Source organism: Gossypium hirsutum, chromosome D13, assembly GCF_007990345.1.
Source record: "Gossypium hirsutum isolate 1008001.06 chromosome D13, Gossypium_hirsutum_v2.1, whole genome shotgun sequence".
NCBI lineage: Eukaryota > Viridiplantae > Streptophyta > Magnoliopsida > Malvales > Malvaceae > Gossypium > Gossypium hirsutum.
Window position 1 is genome coordinate 6,416,249 of NC_053449.1, and position 23,013 is coordinate 6,439,261.

The following is a 23,013-nucleotide window of genomic DNA, read 5'->3' on the forward strand; positions in this document are numbered from 1 at the left end:
GAGTTGATATTTTCAGATCATCAATTTAATAATAAGGTTTAATTGTGTTACCTAATTGAACTAAATTCAACTTTTTTAAAGTATTAGATAGATTAAATTCTCAATTTTGAAAAGTAGAGGGATGAAAATTAGAATTAAACTTTTTATTTAATTCCCCTGTTTGCCTACTACTTTCACTTTCACTCTAATTTGCTAAGTTCTAAAGACAGAACCTTAAATGACAACAATATCCATGTTGAAATATTCTTATCCCATCCGAATCAAAGGAAGCCCATCTTTGATTTGTCTTAAAGAACTGTCCTTTTTCGTCCATCGAAAAGATAGACCTGCCATTTTTCTCTGCTATTTTCCATTATTACCAAACAAAGAGTTTCTTCCATTAAAAAAAGAAAAAAGAAAAAAAAAAGGAAAAAGGAAAAAGGGAACTGAATTCTTTGACGGAGAGAAGGGTTAGGCGTTATGGACGGCAATACTACGGAGGCTGAGCGGTGGTTGACGATTGCGGAGAAGCTGTTGGCGGCGCGTGATTTGCACGGGACCAGAACCTTCGCGATCCGAGCTCGTGAATCGGCCCCTATCCTCGCCGACCAAATCCTAGCCGTGACGGACACTCTCATAACGGCTCAATCTAACTCTCAAGACTGGTACGGGATCCTCCAACTCGTGCCGTTAACTCAGTCCATGGAAGTTGTGGCGAGTCAGTATAGGAAACTCGCCCTTCTTTTGAATCCTGGGAGGAACAGGCTCTCTTTCGCAGATCAGGCGTTTCGATTTGTTTCCGAAGCTTGGAATGTGTTATCGAACCCTTCTAAGAAGGCCGTTTACGATAACGAGTTGAGGCTCCTTCAATTTGGTCAGGTGAGTCAACTCGGTCAGCAACAACAACAACAACCACAGATGCAGCAACAGCAGCTGCAACCGCAAACGCAGCCGCTTTTCATGCAACCGCAGCCGCCGCCCCCGCCGGAAGAAACGCAAACGCTGTTCATGCAATCGCCGCCACAGAAAGAAACGCAGGCGCAAGTTACGCAACCGTTGTTCATGAGAAGGAGCCCTAGAAATACTGATAAAGATGGGAATGCCGCTTTAGAAGGAGAGGAGCAGTTGGGATTAAAGAATAAATCGCCGGAGCAAAATCGGCCGGCTGAGCCAACATGGAGGAAGCAGATGAGTCAGATCGGTTTAGCTGGGTCGAGTCAGGTGAATCGGACAGGATCGGTTGGTTCGAGTCAGATTAGTCAGGCGAGTGAGGTTAATCGGCCTCAGCCGATTCGAATGAGCCAGATTAATCAAACAGGAACCGATAGCTCGAGTCACTTTAATCGGGATGAGCCAACTCGGACGGGTCAAATTAACCAGACAACAACTCCTCCTCATAGGGGGAATAGTCAGACAGAGCCAACTAGTGTGACTCGGCCTAGTGAAACCACTGAGTCAGAGGAGCTGACTTTCTGGACGGCTTGTCCGTACTGTTACATTCTCTATGAATACCCGAAGTTGTACGAGGATTGCACACTGAGGTGTCAGGCTAAGAACTGCAGGAGAGCTTTTCATGCGGTTGTGATACCGTCGCCACCCGTGAATGGAAAGGATTCGCGTTTCAGCTGCTGGGGGTTTTTCCCATTAGGATTTTCGAGGGGCGATCAATTTCCCAGTTGGTCACCCATTTCGACCATGTATGCTTGCCCTAATAATAAGAATACTGGGAAAAATAGTACTGCCAAAAAGCCTGCTCCAAGAGTGTATTATGATGATGATGACGCATATGTAGATATTTCTGACTCGATTGGGACTTCAGAGGATGACGACGACGACGATGATGATTGGCAGAATGAGAAGAGGAAGAAGGCGAAAAATGTCAAAGGGAAAGGATCTGTGGGGAAAACTGCTAAGAAACCACAGAGTGAGAGAGTGAAGAAGGCGGGTAATGAGGCAGCTAATGTTGATGGTAGTGGGAATTTGAGTGGTGCGTCCACTGTGCCAGAAGGTGTGGTGACTGCTGAATCGAGTAGAAGAGGAGTTGTTAATAGTGGGAGGAAGCAGATGGCGAGGGGCACAAAGAATTTGGGGAAGTTGGATTTGAATGTGGAGTTTAGTAATGAAGTTGAAGAGCCGGCACCGAGGAGGAATGAGGGGAATCACCCCGGCTATGGGGAGGAGGATAACATTGAAGGGAATGGGTTCTTTGAGGGTCTTGATGAGTTTTTGAGTAGCTTGCCTATACTTTCAGCTGTTGGGGATGATAAAGTTAAGGCTACTTAGTGAAGTAAGATCCTTGCTTTTTGTTTTTCCGCAGTAGTTGTAGTTGTTGTAATTGCTTGTAGTATTCAACCGTGTGGAGGTGCTTAGGGCCTCCTTTTATAGCCTTTTCAAGGTTGACTTCGACTGTATATTTTGCAGCTCCATGTTTTGTCAATATTTCTATCATTTTGTGCTGCCTATTACTCTGAATTAATTTTCCTGTTTGGGAGGATAATTAGAAAGTTCGGTACAAAATCATGACTTTTGTGGGTTGAAAGATGGAATGTTTTGTCCATCATGATTCTTGCAGTGACAGGAATAGGTGGTAAGTTTCTCCGACTGGTCTCTTCTTTCTCATTTGAGTCGAAAGAGTTATTAACCATGATACTTGCTTTCTCCCCTCCTTGTTTCCCTCTTATTAAAAGGAAAAGATTAAAAGGTTAGAAATATGCTTTGAAAGGTATACAATTTGTTATCCTTGCATTTGAGAAGATTTAATTTTTCCAAGTATTAATAGCAGAAAGAGCTTCAATGGTTATTGAATTTAGTTGCCAATGATTTTGTGTTTGCAAATCTGCTTCCTTTGTTCTAGTAGCGAATTTTGAGAGGCTGTTTCACTACCATTTAACACTTCCCTTCTAGAAAAATGTAGTTTTATATATATATTTTTATTGTTGATTGTGTTGGTTTTTTTTTACTTTGTATGCACTTGTAATTCATGGTTTTCTTTTCATGAAATCTTTAACTAGAATTATCATCTGCATTAGTCTTGCTCGGCAGTTCTAAATTTCTCTCGTTAAACCAACTATTAGTCATTACATTGACTGCATACTTAGTAATTTGACTTGGCCAGATTTGGTTTTGGAGCTGTAATACTGGAATGCCTTCTTCATTTAGGGCCAGAAACCTGGCATCCACTTCAAGAATGACCTTTCCTTCTGTTCTCTCTCTCTCTTTATGTTCTTTATAACTGAAGTATCAAAATCTTAAGGTAAATTGGGACCTTTTGGCCAAGGAGTTTATACATTCTGGTCTAAACGAGTTATTCTTACTAGTCTTCGCTATATCTGCTCCAAAATAAGACCTAAACACATGATTTATTGACTCAACTTAACATACACCCTTTGACTTCAAATGGAGGAATCCCAATTGAAGTTGTCAGACTCTGGTTTAAAGTATACAATTTCATCTTCTAGTTGCAGTCTTGCAACATGCATCATCTTTCTAAATTGCAACATTCATGGAGATGGTTAACATTTTGATTAGATGTTAAAGAGGCCAACAAGTCATTCATTCTAATCATTAGTAGTAGTTTGCTGGAATAGGGTCTGCTGATTTTAAACTTCTCTGTAATTTTTGGTTTTCTCTTGTTAGTGGTCCTACTGATGATTCTTTGGCAGGTTTCTATTTGTCCTGAAGTTTTATTTAGCGAGCAAGAAATCTTTTGCTTGCCATATGTTTTTGCTCTTCATGTTGGGTTTTTTATTGTTGTAATTGACTCTTAAGGGTGTTGAATGTTGCTTGCCTTAGAAGACATGCGGGGTGTAGTCTGATTGTGAACTACACTTCACCTGTTGAAAATTGGAGGCTTCCTCTGATTCTTCTTCCTAGTGGTGAAAGTTTTAGATGCTCCGAAGATGTCCATAAGCTGCATCAGTTGTCTAGAACATATCACTTTGAGATGGAATTGAACAGCTTTCTTATCTGTCAAGTATCTACCATACTGAACAACCTGAGAGTGCTGCAATTTATTTCTGCCTTTTCCAGTGGCAAAAAGGTACACTATCCTTGAACGTGTTAAAGGCAATATCATCTATCCTTTTTTTTCTTTCTTTCTTTCTTTTAACTAAGCATCTCTCATCCATTTAAAGGTGTATGACGAATATTTGGTTAATCTTAGGCATGGGATCATGGATAATATGATGCTTTTGTATGAAAGTGGCAATTAGCCACAGAGTTGATATTGTGGTTGTGAACTTGCTGTTGGACAAGAGTGCCAGCGTTGCCAACGTGTTGTTTGCACGACCCAATTTGAAGCTCTTTGAGGGGGCATTTAGTTCAGAGAATGTAAAATTATTTTGGTAATCCTATCATTGGAATGTAAGATTACCTTAGCACATTACCAGGTATGTTATATTACATTGTTTGGCTAATTTGGTTGGAATGTGAGATTTTGCAATTTGATTGACGGAATGCCAAATTAGCTAAGAACGTATTTTACTAAATTGTCCTTGTAGAATTTGCGCCCCCTTTATATATGTGTATATGTTCTTTACTGCACAAAGGTTGAAGCCCCGAAGTGTTTCATGTTCAAACAGAGCTTGTAAAAGATATACTTGATAAAGAAGAGTTTTGCCTGAGAAATCCCTTTGACACATGGTTTAAGATCTTCAAGCTGATGCTAATACCCTGCCCCTGAGTTGATTAAGGATATGTCGTGTTGGTCGTATTTTCTTCTTTCTTAGGCTTTGTTATTCACTTGATCTGCTCCTCTCTCTTCATACTAGGATACCCGTAGACAAACTGCAGTATTTTGTTGCTCATTTGTTGTATAGTACATATGAGCAATGCCAGACTAATTGTAGGGTGTGTTAAAGTTTTGCCAACTCTCTTAATAAAGAAAACTACTGAGTTTGTGTATTCAGAGGTTATTTATGTCTTGTTTGGAGTGTCAACTGATCATTCAATGGACAATATAATATTGTTTAAATGGTCTCATTGTTCACATATCTCATTTGCATCCATAGCAGGGCTATCAACATTATAAATGATGCAGGGTATGGTGTAAAAAGCATTCAGATAACATTATATTATGAAATATGAGTTTAAGAGGACTAAATCTAAAAGGTGAAAGTCCTTCATTCCCCTGTTGATGTTGAAAATAGGATGAATATTCTGGTTTTTTTTCTCTTTCGAAAAGCTGATAAGAGAGATGATTTAATCTACTAAATCAATTGAAGAGAGATCAATTGTATTAAAAAAAAAAAGAATTAATTTGCTTGGTTCTATTTTGATTTTTTATGCATATTGGGTGGCATTGGGTTGGGTAATGTTAAATTTCTAAAAATGGAAATAAGTCGAAGCAATTCAATTTGATTAGACAAACACTTTACCAAGTAGATAAAGTAGACAAACAATCAATCGAGTACATTAACAGGGAAGAAATCGAATTTATTTAAAACTGCAAATTTCATAACACAATACATATGGAAAATCTTTTAAAATTATAATGTGCAATTGTATACATGAACTTTACTTGAAATTTTAATTTTGATTTAATCATTTATCTTTATATTAGATAAATATTATTATTTATGTATGCAATATATAAATATAAAATGACGTTACATCAATAATTGTGTTAATAATTTACAAGAACTGGATCAAATCAAAATTTCATGTATAAAATTACACAAAATCAAAGTTCATGATACAATTGTACATTAAACCATAATTCATGTATAATTTTGATAAAAGAAAAACAGCTAAAATTAACACCTAAAAATGGAAAAAAATGCAATTTCACTCCATTTGGATTTTATTATTATGTAAAAGGTTAAGAATGAGATCCATATATTATGAGAAAATTAGGTGATATTCAATAGATATTACATTCAAAAATAATTTAAGAATTTCAAAATTTTTACTAAATAATTTATTTTTTTAATTTACACTATTTTAAAAATTCAAATCCACATTTTAACTCGAAATTCTTAAATATTTTTAATGAAAGAGCTTAAAACAGAATAACAATGAATATCAAAATCGAACACACCCTTTAAAAATACGTAAAACTAGGAATATTACCACGCGTTGCGTGATTTGACATATATTGAAACATTTTGTAAGAAAATCATAGTAATAACTAACCAAAATAAATTTAGAGGAGAATTAATATGTGATTTATACACAATAAACTTAAACTTGGACACTCAAGATTCCAATATTAACTTTTGCTGACACAATCAAAGTCTCAATGACGAATTTTTAGGAAAACATGAGAATTTTTTTCTTTATATATTCCATTTAATTTATTTATACGAAAAAATTATAAATTGATGTTATAATTCTTTAATTTTTATAGTAATATTTTAGTAATAAAATTTTAGATAGTTTAAGATGGATTTTAGTTATAAAAGTTTAGTTTATTGCCAAATTTGCCTTTAAATTATATTTTGATTTTCAAATTAGTATTTAAAGTATTTTTTTATTAGAAATGAAACTTAAACTATCAATTTTGTTTCATTTTATCAAAACAATGTACGGTTAATAATAATGTGTCATGTATTTCATTTTTTATTGGTTACTATTATTTTTTAAATAAGTTGAGACACTTGATAATTTAAGTATAATTTTTAATACAAAACTTTTAAAATCGATTTGAGAACTTGGATATAATTTAATGGTAAATGTAATTACGAAAGTAATATATATTTTTTGGTGTAACTAAGGCATCCTTCTTATTTATTTTGGATTCTAACTTGAGTTTTCTCTTCGAGAATGTAATGTGTCTTACCACTTAACTTAACACGTATGGTAACAAAGATATTATTTGTAATGCCTAAATTTTGCTCGGCCCTTAATAAATAAAAGTCCAGTATTTTTTTTACAAGTCCAGAACCAAATAAGGTGGCCCAAGATACATGGCCCAAACTGAAATAAAACAGGCCCAAATACAATGGCCCGAAAAAATAATAGAAACACTAGGGTTTCTAAGTCATCTGCGCCGCAACCACCTAGCTCGTTTGCGCCGTAGCCGAATCTTCACCTGCAAACACAAAAAGGGAAAGAAAATCAAATCAAATCAGATCAAATCAAACAGATTTCTTGTTTCTATTGTTGTTTTATTTTCATTCGGCTATAAAAGGACATCGAATACATTGTAATAGGGGAAATTTTTTGGAGAAATCAATTAAAAACCAAGACACTATTTCACAGAAACCGATTGAAATGCAAAGGTTGATACATTTTCTCTGTTATTTATTTTCTTATTTTATATATATACTGATAAAATAAAAGGAAAGGAACGAAGTAACCTTTAGGGGTGCCCAGATCGCCGTGGATGGCCGAGGATGTTGTCTCCGATGACAGACGACCGGAAGCCGAAGGGTTTCTCTGCTTTTGGGGGGCACTTTTGTTGATATTTTGAGAGATTTGTGCCCGGATTTAGGCTTAAGGGGGTCCAAAAGGTCAAGTAGGGTTTTTTCCCTTTTTCGGCCACCGCATACGGCGGCGCCATCGCCGGAGATTGGCGGCCGGCGCGGTGGCCGAAAACCGGCCAATGCCCGGACCCCTGGCCGGACGAACTAAGGGGAGAGTCTTTTTTTAGGTTTTTTTTAAATGGGTATTGAAAATGATTTTTTTGAAGTTTTGGGGGCTTATATAGGGTACCAAAACGGTACCGTTTTGGAGAGCCCCTAGACGCCCAAAACGGCGTCGTTTTGGGGAGGCCGACCCGACTCCGACTCGACTCGGCCTTTTAGCCCCTCTGCCTTTTAATACTTTTACAATTAAGTTTCTTTGTTTTTTTTAATTCCCCTTTAATTTGTTTTTAATTTCAATTTAGCCCTCTTTGAACGGCGCCGTTTTAGAGGAGAAGGGAAAATTTCCCTTCCAGCCCCTCTATGTAATTCACGCGTTCAATTTAGTCCTTTTTAGTTTTATTTATTTGCGGATTTACCCCAGATTTTTAATTGCAATTCAATTTAGTTCCTTTTTTATTTTCTTTATTTTCTATTAATTAATAATGTAATTATTATTTTTAGTTCTTATATTTTTTTTAAAATCTATATATATGTATATTTTAACTAATATTTTTCTCATGTTTATGTATATACGTATATTTATTTTTAAAATTAATTTCGATGATGTACTCATTATTTAATTTTTTTATCTATATATATTCCTTTTATATGTACATGTATATATATATCTATATTTTTAATGAATATGCTTTTATATAAATATGTATATATCTATGTTTTTATTTATTTTCAAAAAATGCTTAAATACCTATTTTTAACACATACTTTAATATATATATATATGTATATATTTGTGTATTTTTCTTATTTTCACAAATGCATTATATATATTTTGTTTATATAAACTTTATAATCCAAAGTTTTGTATGTAAATATGTTTTTTTATTCTTCATAATTTTTTTCTTTTTTTTCTTATTCCTTTCATTTGTTTATTATATTGTGTTTCCATTTATATTATTGTTCTTATCTTGTTCATTTATCCGTTTTTTTATGTTATTATCTTGTTTATTTATTTATTTATTCGTATTATTTTTATGAAATTGTTGTATTTATTATTGATATTTGTTTAAGGGGCATCTATTCATACATTCAACATAACATTACACTATGTTTTTACTCAATAATAAAATAAAACTTATCATTGGGAATTCAATGTGTTGTGTCCTAACGTATTGGATGTGACGCATTGGTTTCTCGAGATAATTTTTTTTTAAAAAAATGAAGGAAATATTGAATGTTTGGGATTTTAAGGAATTGTGCCCTAACGTATTGGGCGGCGATTTCTTCATAAATTTTAAACAATTAGATATTTTTTAAATTTTATTACATGAATTTTTTGACTAACTCATTGTGAAGAGAATGAAATGTTGTGCCCTAACGCATTGGGTGTGATGTTTTTCTTTTCAAAATGAGAAGGTCTTAATAAATAATTCAATTAAGGATCACATTTTTTACTCTCGACTTCAAGACATTAATTAATCAATTTGGTACCAATTTTTAGGCGTTACGAGGGTGCTAACCCTTCCTCGTACGTAACCGACTTCCGGATCCATTTTTCTAAAACTTGTAGATCAAAGCTATTTTTTAGGTGATCCAATCACACCTCAATGAAAGATTGGTGGCGACTCCCAATTTTTTTTTTTAAAGTCGACAACCTAAAATTTTTGTTTTCAAAAAAATTGGTTTCGACATTATTTATTCGAACAAAATCATTTAAAATATCTTAAATTAGAAGATTCGAGTGACAAATAAGTAAAAATGTTCTTAAGCTTTTCCAAATATACAAAAAAAAATCAATTATTTAAAATTTCATAACATTTTTCACAAATTAAAAAATATTATTTAAAAATTCTTATATTGTATTAGAGAGAACTCTTGAATGAAATTAAAATAATATTTTTATCAATGTGCTATTGAGTTGAAATTTTCCATCGTATTTCAATATGGTTTATTTTTTTGGCATAAAGCAATGTAAAGAAAATTTACACTAAATATTTCACCTTTTTTACTTTCAAAAAAATATTTCAAACTTTTTTAATTTTTATCGAAAAAGGAAATTAAAATGTGCAAAAATATTCAATGTCTAAATTTGGTCCTTACTTCTTACTATTGCAATTTAAATAATTTTAACATAATTTTTTTTGGTGAATTATAATAACAGGGCAAAGCCCAAATAATAAACGTAATTAGTGTGATTTGAACTTAAGTCACATTTGGGACTGTGAACACCCTTAACCATCAAGCCATCACATGATATAATGAACATTCTTTTAAATAATTAAAAAATAATTGACAATCGTGTTAAATTTTATAATTGAGTTCAACTAAATAAGTTGTGATTGTATGCTAACCTAAACTTTAATATTAATATAAAGTTAAAATTTTATGCTTCTGCTTTTAACAATAAAAGTGCTTTTGCAAAGCATTTTTTTTGGTCTTAAAAACACTCTTGAAAAAGTTTAAAAACATCTTGTTTAACAATACTTTTATTTAAAAAGTATTTTTTATTCCAAAAATGCTTATGAGAAACAATACTAAACTGACCCTTAATTCTTTATTAACTATATGCGAGCTTGGAATAAGAAAAAAAAAACTTTAAGATTAAGCAACCCGTAATTAATATGAAATATTTTTTAAGATGAAGAAAGGGTTTTAAAAGGAAGAAAATGATTGGGATTTTAAGATTTTTTTGTGTGGAAGAAAACATAAAAAACAATTAAATTAATTCATCATATGTGAGAAAGTCATTTGTTCTATCAACACAAAGATTAGCTTCGAGTCCCTGAGGTGCACCAACAAACACATGTAGATCTTCTATCCTCTCAGAAGGCATCTTAATAATGCGATCGACCACTTAATTTTTCTCTCTAGGAACATGTCTGGTATTCCACTAATCCATAGTCTGTAATATTAGATAAATACTTCTCACCAAAGCTGAGGTCGATTTGGTCAAGTGTATATTCTGAAAAGCATTGACCACCTCCAAACTGTCAGTATAGATCAAAATCTTGTTGTACCCCATCTTTAAAAAAACATCGGACCATCCAAAATGTCCAAAAAATCGCCATAAAAAACTGAGCAATATAATTAAGTTATGTTAATGGTTACTGAAATTAACATCGTAAAAAGTAATGGTAAAATGTTAAAATTTAGGTTATTTTAGTTAATAAAAAACATTATTTTGTCAAGATATTAGATAACATCCATTTTAGGTTGATTTTAAAAATTGATTGTTTAATATATAAAAATGGAAAACGTTTAAAAGAAAGCATATGAAAAAGAGTTATTGCATGTATTTTTCATTTTGAGTTGTGGTTGTAGTTTTAACTTTAAAATTGTAAGTTACACCATAGTAAATAGATAACAAGTAGAATTAAGTTAAATTAAATTATGTTATTTGTTAACAGAATAAGATTTTGAATGTAAAAAGTAATTTTAAAATTTTAATTTTGGAATTAAAAATTAAAACCTATATTTTTTTTAATAATTTCATTATAGGTTTTGATAATATTTATTCTTTTTGAGACAATGCTCAGGTCTACCCATAGTCTCTTTTAACCCATAAATAGGAGGATAATGTGTTTTTGTGTGCTCGAACTCACGTTATCCTACATTAACAATAATACCCATCGACAAAATTAAACATATTTTTGAATTTTAAAAAATCACCGAAAATTAGGGTTAGAAAATCATGATTAATTTTGAAAGAAATAGTGAGAGGAATATCAAAAAGCTTGGGGTTAGAAGAGAAATACATTGAGAAGGCCTCAAATCTGGAAAATTGCCTGCAGATTATGATAGCAAACTTGTATCCACCATGTCCATAACCAGAACTCGGCATGGGGTTGCCCGCTCACAGCCTCCTCATCCAAAACGACACCGTGGGGCCACAAGTGCTACACAAAGACAATGGGTCAATATCCACCCCATCCCCAATTCATTTCTAGCCAACAATGGGGACCATATTGAGGTACAACTCCCAAATTCTGCTTTTTTATCCTCAACTTTTGGATTTAGTCACACTACTTTAACTTCATTTAACTTCATCTTTCTATTTTTATAAAATAATTAGTTTAACACCATCAACTATTTCGTTTAAACGTTGATGTGAGAATTTCCCACATCATCATGTTAATATAGATTTAGTATAGTAGAAGGGCTAAATCCATAAACTGACCTTTAATTCTATAATTGGTTTTCAATTTTTTCCAAAATTGATGTGGACTAAATCGTTATTTCTCCTAATTGATCTGACATGATTTTAAATTTATGCAAGATTTTGAGCAACGGCAAGTATAGAAGTTTTCTCCATCGAGCTGTACGTAAGGATATCAATAGCACTGGCACATGGACCGGTCGCAGACACCGCCGTGAGTCCGGCTCCAATGTTGCTGGAAGATGGTCAGAACCCATTGGCATACAAAGCAATAAAATATAAAGAATACGTAGAGCTTTAACAAAGCAACAAGCTTGATAGGAAATCTTGCTTGTAACATATACGAAATAGAGGGATTTAATTTCTAGTGTAATATTTGTTTGCCAATGAGTAAATCTTTCTAAATTTAGGTTAATTTCGGGTTTAAATTATTTTATGTTCGGGTCATTTGAGATTTGAAACTCTGATTTTTGGATTAGATAGTTGCAAGCATTATAAGTAGAGCAAAAAATGAATCGAGCTTGAATGAAATATCTTTAGTTTGTTTCTTTTTAAAGTGATTCGTGTTTGGTTTCTTTTTATTAAGAACTTTATTATTGTGTTTGTATTCATTTTATTTAAAATTATATATTTTTATATTAAATTAAATAAATTTATTTTGAATATATTCCCAAATAATTAAAAAATTGTACGCCTACAATAACCGAGCAAATAATAATAATAAAACTAAAACAATAATTAAATGAATTGAACATATTTGGATGGAATGGAATTGAGATGGTTAGCATTGATGAGATGGATGATCCAATTTGAGAAACATAATACGACAAGTAAAGTACTGAAATGGACAATTTGCTGTTATGGCAGCCATCCACAAACATCCATTATTAACAACACATCAACACACCATGCATTTCCACTTCACCCTCGCCCACAAAGAACCCTGTCTCAGCCTTTCTTCGTCCCCTTCATCAGTCTCCCCATGGCCACCACTGCTCCGACCGGTTCTCCACCGTCACAACCATCTCTTACTCACCCACCACCACCACGGAAGCTAACAACCGTTAAAGCACTATCCGAATCGCCCGGACTTTCTTCCATCCCTTCCATTTACACCTTCCCAAAACAACCCTACCACGAACCAGTTTCAGACACGAAAGAACCAATCCCCACCATCGATTTCTCCCTCCTCGCCTCTAGTCATCCCGATGAACGGTCTGAAACCATCCGAGAATTCGGAAAAGCCTGCCGGGACTGGGGCTTCTTCATGGTATATATATGTTTCTTCTTCCATCGATGTTAGTTTTATTGATCATTTTTTTTTTTGGTTTTTGATTTGGGGATATTCTCAGGTGACCAACCATGGGGTGCCAGAGAGGATGATGAAGGCAATCATCGAGGCTTGCCGGGAATTTTTCGAGCTACCGGAGGAAGAGAAGCGAGGAATTAGCATGTGTTGGATCTGATTAGATTCGGAACCAGTTTCAATGAATCAGTGGATGAAATTTTATGTTGGAGAGATTACGTGAAGATATTTCAGCACCCTGAGTTTCACTCACCCAACAAGCCTCCTTCCTTCAGGTTTGTTGTTGTTCAAATTTATCTTCCGTCACCCATTAAGAAAGTGTAATCACAAACTTTTTCTCAAGCTCTCAAAAATCCCGTTAACGGTAAACTAGAAAACTTGAACTGAAATTGAACCGCTATTAGTTGTGAACTTTCTTTTACTATTATTAGTTACACTAATTTAGTTGAATACTTAAGATTGTTAAAAGAATTCATTTCATCACTTCTAACAACAATTATCAATTTGTACCTATCAATAACTTTTTAAAAATAGAGGGATAAATTGTATCAAACTAAAGTGTTGAAAATATATTTTAGCATAGTAGAGGGCCTAAAACCAGAAGTAGACCCATTCAAAATATTGCACCCATTCTCTTTTGGAGTTGGGTGTAACTAGAGTTCATCATGTCCGAGCCGTAACAAAATTTTAGGTCTATTTTGTCGGTCCAGGTCTGACTCAATCTAAAAAGTGGGCCTAAAATTTTGTCTAAGTCCAGTTCGAATAAAAAAAGCTAAAATCCGAACTCGATTCGACTTGTATTAAATTTTTTATATTATTTTTATATAAAAATAAATTTAAAAAATATAATACATCATGCACTAAAAACATTAAAATAAACATATCTCAACAAATTAAAAAAAACTTTATACTTAAATAACATTAAAATAAGTACAATTTAACAAGTAAATGCCTCTAAAATAATAGCAAAATTAACAATAAAACAATAGTTGTACGTATCCAAACAATAACAACAAAATAGTAGCAATAGAATAGTGAAGTGATAGCAAAACAGTGAAAAGGCAAAAATGATTTTTTTTTAACTAATTTTTTTTTCAACTTCAAGTTAGGCCGGTATGGGTCAAGGTCAAAAAAATTTACTCAATGCCTAACTTGTTTTCTAAATTAACTTTATTTTTTATTATTTAAGCCCATTTTTTAAGCTTATATATTTTTATCCAAACCACTTTATGCGGTATGTTTTCATGCCTTTGGAGGGTAAAATCCTAATACATTAAAAAAGAAATAGAATCAAGCTAACATAATATTTGACATTCGTTGGGACCTCTCCAATTCGGTAAGAGTGTCGGGTAAGTGGATGTATCCTATATCAATATATTCGAATATTTTTGAAAAACAACTCTTTTATAAAGTTAAAACTACATTATCTTATTCTCATTTTCGAATATGCGTACGTAACATAGATTACAACAGCATTTGCCTAAATTTTTCAGAGAAATTGCATTGGAATACAGCAAAAGAGTCCGGCTAGTAGCCAGAGAAATAATAAGAGGAATATCTGAAAGTCTGGGGCTAGAAAAGGACTACATTGATGAAACCCTAAACCTTGAGAATGGCCTGCAACTGATTGCAGCAAACTTGTACCCGCCATGTCCACGGCCGGAGCTGGCAATGGGGTTGCCTCCACATTCGGACCATGGTATTTTGACCCTCTTAATCCAAAACCAAATAGGGGGACTTCAAGTACAACACAAAGGCAAATGGGTGAATATAGACCCTATCCCCAATTCATTTCTTGCCAACATTGGCGACCATATTGAGGTACAACTCCAAATTCCCTCGCACTTTTTTATCCCCATCTTGTTCTGTTTTGGTTGATAGTATTCACATTTACCTCATATATGGTAGCCATATCATGCATAGTTTATCCAAGCTTAATTTGACACGGTTTATTTTTATGCAAGATTTTGAGCAACGGAAAGTACAAAAGTGTCCTCCATCGAGCTGTGGTGAACAACAGAGATGTAAGGATATCCATAGCAGTGCCCCACGGACCAGCATTGGATGCCATTGTTAGCCCAGCTTCAAAGTTGGTGGAAGATGTGGGGAATCTGTAACACCCCTTACCCGTATTCAACTCCGGAATAGGGTATGAGGCATTACTAGAACACTTACACATGTAAACGTATTAAACTGAGTTACAAAATTTCATTCAAATTTAAACTCTTCAAATTTTTTAACATGCTTTTATAATTCTTTACAACATATTCTCAAAATATTATATTCATAACAAATAGGGCCTGCCTACGAGACCCAATACTTACTTATGTAATTCAAAGCTCTATTTCCATTTTATTCAATTCACAATCTTTCATGTTCACAATTCAAATCAATTTCTCAATCCAATATATATATATTTCAATACCACACTCTCATACTATGAAACTTTATTTTCCCATATGAGCTTAAACCATGATCATCACATATCAAAGACAAATGTTCTTGACATTTCTATCACATAGACCGAATTAATCAATGCAACTCAATGATATAATCACCCATATATCATTATTATCACACACACACACACACACATATATATATGTCATGACTAAATTTCTTAAACATTTGATCAATTGCTTTTCAATACCGCAATAGTTCCTTCAGTACCAATACGTATTTACCATTCAATTTAACATTTACCGATTATAATCGGGCATATGACCATTATACACAATTCTTTCATACATTTTATTGTCCTCCTCCTCTCCATTCCACATCCTTTATGTATAAAACATGCTTAAATAGCATGATACATAATTTCACTATTCACTTATATTTAAATTCAAAGCTGTCTATTTGAGTCAGAGTCACTAAATCATTTTTATCCGAAGCTACAGAGCTCCAAATTAAGATCCATTAATTTTCCTTGAAACTATACTCACATGTATTCTTACCATAAAATTTTCAGAATTTTTGACTTGGCCAATTAGTAAAGTTTATTCTTTAAAGTCACCCCTTTTTCACTACTTAACATATCTGACCTCTCTTCACTAAAAATGAATTATCTCATTGTACAGAAATCGGATGATATTTAAGTTTGTTCCATTTGAAAATAGACTCATTAAGGATTCTAAGCATATAAATTATAACTAATAATAATTTTTGTACAATTTTTAATTATTTTTCAAAGTCAGAACAGGAGATTCCGAAATCAATCCGACCTTGCCTCACTAAAATTAAAATATCTCAAAATGTATAACTCTTTTGCTTTCTATGTTTCTTTTATGTAAAAATAGACTCCTGAAGATTTCATTTCATATCTTATTTACTCTCTAATTCAATTTCCACCATTTTTGGTGATTTTTCAAAGTCACACTATTGTTACTGTCCAAAACTGTTTTGTTGCTAATTCTACTTTTTCATTATTTCACTTTTTCACTTTTAATCACTATTCAATTCAAAATTCACTTTTCCATTTTCAAGTCAATATTCAATTCAATTCCACACATATATTCATTATTCAATTACACTTAATCGTTACATGATCTCATGTATTTTCACTTAGTCAATTTCCCGTTGAACACTCGGAATATACATGGATACGTAGAGAATTAGCACATAAGTGCCACACTGATATGTAGCCGAAGCTACCACTGAAATGTAGCCGAAGCTACCACTGATATGTAGCCGAAGCTGATATGTAGCCGAAGCTACCATTGAAATGTAGCCGAAGCTACCACTGATCAATAACACTGGAAATGTCCACGGGCCTGCTCACACAAGCTGTCAGGTGTCTGCAACACATGCTAGATCACCCAGCACCCGGGACTCACTGTAACACTGTAACACTGATCTCTAGTGACATGTCACTTGTATCCACTTCTATTCCTAAGTGCAACCGGGAATTTACACTTAACACTTTATTTTCAACACTTCATCACTTGAATAATTCATGAACAATTTTCCGTCCACATTCAATATTGATTCACATATCAAATAAAATTCACAATTTATAAAAGTATATTACTATTATTTACACATAACTTACTTTGATGCAACAATATAAAAATTTAGCAATTTAGTCTTGAATCTTTTCTTTTCTTCGGTCAATGTCGATTCCACTTCTTTCTTGATCTATAATAACACATTTGACTTATTTAGTACTCACATTTATCAAAACAGTCCTTGACTCAAACTTTGGAAAAATTACAATTTTGTCCCTAAACTTTTGTATATTTACACTTTTTCCCCAAAGCTCGTAAATTAAACTTCATCCCTTATTCTTATGTATTATGACATGCTGAACATTTTTCCCTTCTATGGCAACATCAAATTCCCACTCTAACACTTACTTATAAACATTTAGTATTTTTATCGATTATGTCGTTTTACTTGTTTTTACTCAAAATCGCTTAGCAAAAGTTGCTTAACATAATTTCTAGCTTCATATTCTACCATAAAACATCAAAATAAACACATTTCACATATTGGTATTTTTCCAAATATAAACCCTAGATTAAATTATTGCTAGAATAAGCAAAATCAAGTTACCGGGACTTCAAAAACGTAAAGAACATTAAAAACGGGGCTTAGAATCACTTACTATGGAGCTTGGAAGCTTGAAAACCCTAACAATGGCTTCCCCCCTTGCTGATTTCGTCCAAATGAAGAAGATGAGCACAATTTGCCATCTTTTTCCCTTTTAATTCATTTTAATTACTAGATTACCAAATTGCCCCTAACTTAAAATTTTCCTATTTCACTTATCTCATGCCCATTTTGTCTACCAACTTAAAAAAATGGTCTAATTACCATATAAGGACCTCCAATTTAAAGTTTCATAACAATTGAACACCTTTAACATGTAGAACTCAACTTTTGCACTTTTTACAATTTAGTCCTTTTGACTAAATTGAGTGCCCAAACGTCGAAATTTTCGAACAAAATTTTCAAAAAATCATTCCGTGAAATCGTAGACCATAAAAATATAAGAAAAATAAATTTTTCCTTATCAGATTTGTGATCCCGAAACTACTGTTCCGACTAGGCCCAAAATCGAGCTGTTACAGAATCCACCAGCATATGGAGCTATGAAATATAAGGAATATTTGGAGCTTCAACAAGGTACCATGCTCAATGGGAAATCTTGCTTGGAACGTATACGAAAGGGAGTTTGAGTTGATTTAATTTAAGTGGTTGACTTCATTTTATGAGGAACCAGCCGCAAAAACTGTATTTCATTTCACCACTTCTAGACTCCAATATCCATAGGAAGATCCAAGGCCTACGTAATATTCACCAAGTTTCCTCCTTTTCAACCATTTATTATCTGCTCCAAGGCCTACTACGTAATCCCTAACACTATTCTTTCTATTCCTCACTCATAACTAGCTATTAAGATTGTCAAAACCCTTTTTAATTTTGAAAAAAATGGGGATCGACTTTTAAAATGAAAACGGGAGTCGCCACCGATCTTTTATTGAGGTGTGATCGGATCACTTTGAAAATAATTTTGGGTCTGCGAATTTTGAGAAAATAGGTTCGGGAGTCAATTACGCACGAGGAAGGGTTAGCACCCTCGTGACGCCCAAAATTGGTACCAAATTGATTGTTTAATGTCTTAATATCAAAATTTTAAAAAGATTTTAAAATATGATCCTTTTAACTTGAATAAATTGAATAATAAAACACTCTTATTTCAAAGAAATAAAATGTCACACCCAGTGAGTTAATCTTCAAAATTAAGTTTATCTTTTAACTTTAAAAACCCATGCATTTGAGAAGGATATTTGATTATTCGGGTCAAATGAGAAAATTAAAACCCAATAAGTTAGGGTTCAATTTCACAAAATTCCTAAATATCGAATATTGCCTTTATTCTCATTTGTTAGAAAAATTCTCATCTCGAGAAAACAACACGTCACATCCAATGCGTTAGGACACAATGTGTCGAATTCCCGAGAATGGGCTTTTTATTTGTGTGTTAATTAAAAGAAATATTTGGTCTCTTAGATCTCGAGGAAGATTGGAATCCAGTGAGTTAGAACACAATCTTTTCGAGGATCACAAATCCCGAGTGTCGCGTTATTTTGAAAGTTTTTTGAATAACAGTGTTTTTGATATTTAAATAAAATGTAATCCGATTGAATGGTAGTGCATAATTCAAAATAATAATTCGTAAATTACGATACACTAGTGGACGATAGATCATCAAATAATATAAACAAGCGATGGATAAATTCAAACAAGAATAGCAACCATAATCTCGATCATACAACATTCAAAAAGTAAATGAATTACTAATCAATTTTTTCTTAAGATACACTAAAAAGAAAATTATAATAAATAAATCATATGCACAAGAATTTGTAAAAATGAACAATATAGGTATATAAGCATGAAATATTATTCAAAATGGAGAAAAAGAACAAACACTACATAAAATAATAGTACTTAGATGCATTTTTAAGTAAATATTATAAGAAGAAAATCAAAATTTATAACGTAATATACATATTAATTTAAAAGAGTAATAGATATGGAGTGGAAAACTTAATATAAATAATATAGGAACACTTTTAAAAGAAAACTTAACATTAATAATTAATAAATCCATAATATATAGATTAAATATAATTTAATGACACTAATGTTATATAAAAAAATTAAAGAGAAAGGATAAAAAGATAATATATATATAAACATATCCGATTTACATAAAAATATATATAACTATGTCAAATTTAAATAATAATACATGATAACTGTGAACAACGTTAATGATAAATTTGAAGTAATAATATATTACAAATCAGAATGATATTGATGATAAATTCACAAAAAAGATTAAGTTTAAACCAAAAATGCTAGATTTAAAATTAAACATGTGTATATATATTTAAAACAGAATAATAAATTATAAACAAAATAAAAATCAAGTGCATTAAATTAAACAAGTATGGATTAAATTAAAATAAAAATGGAATTGAAAGGAATAAATGAAAATAAAATAAAGCAAACGGTGCCAAATGTAGCACGCGGATGACTTGGGGGAGTAAATGGGAAATAATCCTGTCCTTCCAAAACGCGGCGTACAACCTGGGCCAAAATGAAGCAAAAGCAAAATCAAACGCGAAATTCATAAATAAAGAAAAAAACTGATATGAAAACGCCACGAAGGAAGGAGGACCAAATACGAAAATATCCCTGCAAAGGCACAACACGCGGATCTCAGCCGCTTCTGGGTCGGGTCATTGGGTAAGCAAATACGACGCCGTTTTGGGGCCACTGATTCAGGCCCCAAACGGTGCCGTTTAAACACTCTCTAAGAACCAACTTTGAAAACCCTAAAACCATTTCGGCCGATTGATAAAATCCTAAAATTGGCAGCCTCCCAAAACACTTTCAGTAGTTTTTTTAAAAAACTAAACACTTCCTCTGCCATTTCCTCTTCCCCTCTGCCCGTTTGAATCTGTTTTGCTCAGAGGGAGGGTTTCATCGGCGCCGACAACGAGGTAAAATCCCCCCTTTTCGTTCTTTATTTTATATATATACTTACATATGTGAATTAACAAAACACAATAAAGAAAAGCAATCGGAAACTGAATGAAAAAAAGAAACCTTTTTTGTATTGATTTTGTTTTTGATACAATCTCTCTGTATTCTCCTTTTTTTTGTATTCAATCTCCGTGTAAAAAAGGGGAAGAAGAACCTTACAGATTTTTGTTGGCTCTTTTTATAGCCGAATAGAAATAAAAATAGATCCAAACGAAATACAATGTTTTTTTTCTCTTTTCTTTGTTTCTGCTGCATTTATTTGTTTGCGCGCAGGTACGATCGTACGGGGGCCAACTGGGGTGCACGGAGGTGTACGTGGCAGTGTACGTGCTTGACTGAGGAGATTGGAGGCGTGAGGCGGCTGCGACGCCTGGTCTGTTCCAGAAACCCTAGGGTTTTTGGAAGTTGTTTAGGGCTATCAGGGTTTGGGCTTATTGGGCCTGGTGCAATTGAGTTTAGTGGGTATTTGGGCTTGTTGTAATTTGGACATGTTAATTGGACTTTTAATTTTGGTTTTATATTTTTTGTTTATTTATTTCTGATTTGGGCCGATCAAGTTTGGGCCATTACAAAGATAAAAGAAAACTTTTGTTTCGCACCATCTTTCTCTTATGTTAGTTTATTGACAAAAAAGAAATTAATTATGATACAACATTTTAGCTTACTAATTTTTAATTTGTAACTAGTTAAACATTATTCGAACTTTCTCAATATCTTATTGACAATTTTTATAAGAGTGGGTGTGCTCTAGATCAATTGTGAGATTAATTTTGGAGAGATTAAAAATAACAATGATAATAAGATTAGTTACAGTAGCCATGCGATAAAAGTCTAAATTGTAATATGTGAATTCAAATGTAATAATAACCATGATATTGAAATAAAAAATGACTATTAAAGATATTCAAATGTAATAATAACCATGATATTAGATTGAATCGAGTTTAAATTCGAGTAACTCGAATTTAAACTCAATTCAATCTAATTTGATTATAAAAAGTCAACAAATTAAACAAAAATATTCAAACTTGAAATAACTGGAACCTTAAATGACTTGAATAAATAACAATAAATGATTTGAATCTAAGATAACCTACTTAAAAACTTAATTACCAAAAATGAATGACCCAAAGACGAAATTGGCTTTAACATGAAATATGATGTGAAAATTTTAAAATTGAATTATTAAACTGTAAAAGGTATAGAGAATACTCTAATTCTAATTCTAAATATATATATATATAATCAACTTTGAAAGTTATCGTCTCATGCCAATCGTGCTTGGGAAACTTTGCTAACTTAGAGGTTAGTCGAATAATACTATTTGACATATTCTTAATTTAATTAAGAGGCTGACTTCATTACATGAGGTAGCTTCCATGCCAACCACAACTACTGCATTTCACCTATTTTAAACTCCAAAATCCCATGAGAAGATGACCTACCAATACCTTCAATATTGACCAAGTTTTCTCCATTCCAAACATACATGATCAAATATTACCAACTCCAGTGGCCTATTCCCACTGCTCCAAGGCCTTTATAAACCCCAACACCATGCTTTCTCTTCCTCACTCAAAATCTTTCTTTCATCAGCTTATAATTAGTTTCAAAATCTCTGGACAAAATGGGTTGTTTCAATTGCTTTGCTTTGGGATTCTTCGTGGCTCTGTCGCTTGCAAGCATTGATGTCGGGGTTGTAGCTCGTCACCTTCAGCAACTGCCTCCAATGCCAACATTGCCTACAACCACACTCCCACCATTCCCATCTATCCCTAATCTCCCACAGCCATCCATACCATCTTTCCCAAGGCCTGGGGCGCTTCCTCCACTTCCTACCATGCCTGCTTTGCCCACATTGCCTAGTGTACCAAGGGCCACATTGCCCCCTCTACCAAGCATGCCTTCGATTCCCACAATCCCAACTACAATTCCCTCTATTCCATTCTTCTCTCCACCACCTTCTCCTTCTAGTCCTTAAAAATCCCTTTCGCTAGGTGATGGGTGGCTATTCCAATCCAGAGTCTTATTTTTTTGTCCACCACTTATATTGCTTTGTATAAATGGGAGTTTCCCCAATTCCCATGATTTTCTGTACTTCGATAGTTATTTTGCTTATTATTGGATTACTTATTATATATATATAATGTTTTCATTAACTAATTAATTACTGAATCCATTGTTAACACACAAGTTTATGAAAGTAAGATAAGAATCAAACAATAAATATAGACAAAATAAATTAATTATGATGCAAGGGTGAATCAAATCTAAGTTATTCTTTGAGAAAATAAACACTTGACTCTAAGTTATTCTTTGAGAAAATAAACACTTGACTAATAAACCACAATTTGAGGTTAAATTAACTCAAATTATCTCGAGGTTAAACTAACCTAAATTATTCTTAGAGAAGATAAACAACTGGTCAATAAACTACAATTTGAGGTTAAACTAATTTACATTTTTCAATGTTAAAGAGGATGATT

At 33.0% G+C, this 23,013-nt stretch overlaps 2 protein-coding genes and 1 pseudogene across 2 annotated transcripts; all 3 read left to right on the forward strand.

The window, feature by feature from the left end:
• Nucleotides 1-273: 273 nt before the first annotated feature.
• On the forward strand, nucleotides 274-2,439 carry LOC107919861 (putative mediator of RNA polymerase II transcription subunit 26). The gene has a single exon (XM_016849261.2). The coding sequence runs from the start codon at nucleotides 460-462 to the stop codon at nucleotides 2,260-2,262; it is 1,803 nt and encodes a 600-aa protein (XP_016704750.2). The 5' UTR covers nucleotides 274-459; the 3' UTR covers nucleotides 2,263-2,439.
• A 9,942-nt stretch (nucleotides 2,440-12,381) lies between these two features.
• On the forward strand, nucleotides 12,382-15,223 carry LOC107919008 (2-oxoglutarate-dependent dioxygenase 19-like; annotated as a pseudogene).
• A 6,838-nt stretch (nucleotides 15,224-22,061) lies between these two features.
• LOC107919521 (RNA-binding protein 12) lies at nucleotides 22,062-22,690 on the forward strand. Its single transcript, XM_016848970.2, has one exon. It carries the CDS (start codon nucleotides 22,155-22,157, stop codon nucleotides 22,506-22,508), a length of 354 nt encoding a protein of 117 aa, XP_016704459.1. The 5' UTR covers nucleotides 22,062-22,154; the 3' UTR covers nucleotides 22,509-22,690.
• The last annotated feature ends 323 nt before the right edge of the window (nucleotides 22,691-23,013 follow it).

Coding starts and splice junctions, on each gene's coding strand:
- LOC107919521 (XM_016848970.2), top strand. CDS start 22,155: ATGGGTTGTTTCAATTGCTTTGCTTTGGGATTCTTCGTGGCTCTGTCG.
- LOC107919861 (XM_016849261.2), top strand. CDS start 460: ATGGACGGCAATACTACGGAGGCTGAGCGGTGGTTGACGATTGCGGAG.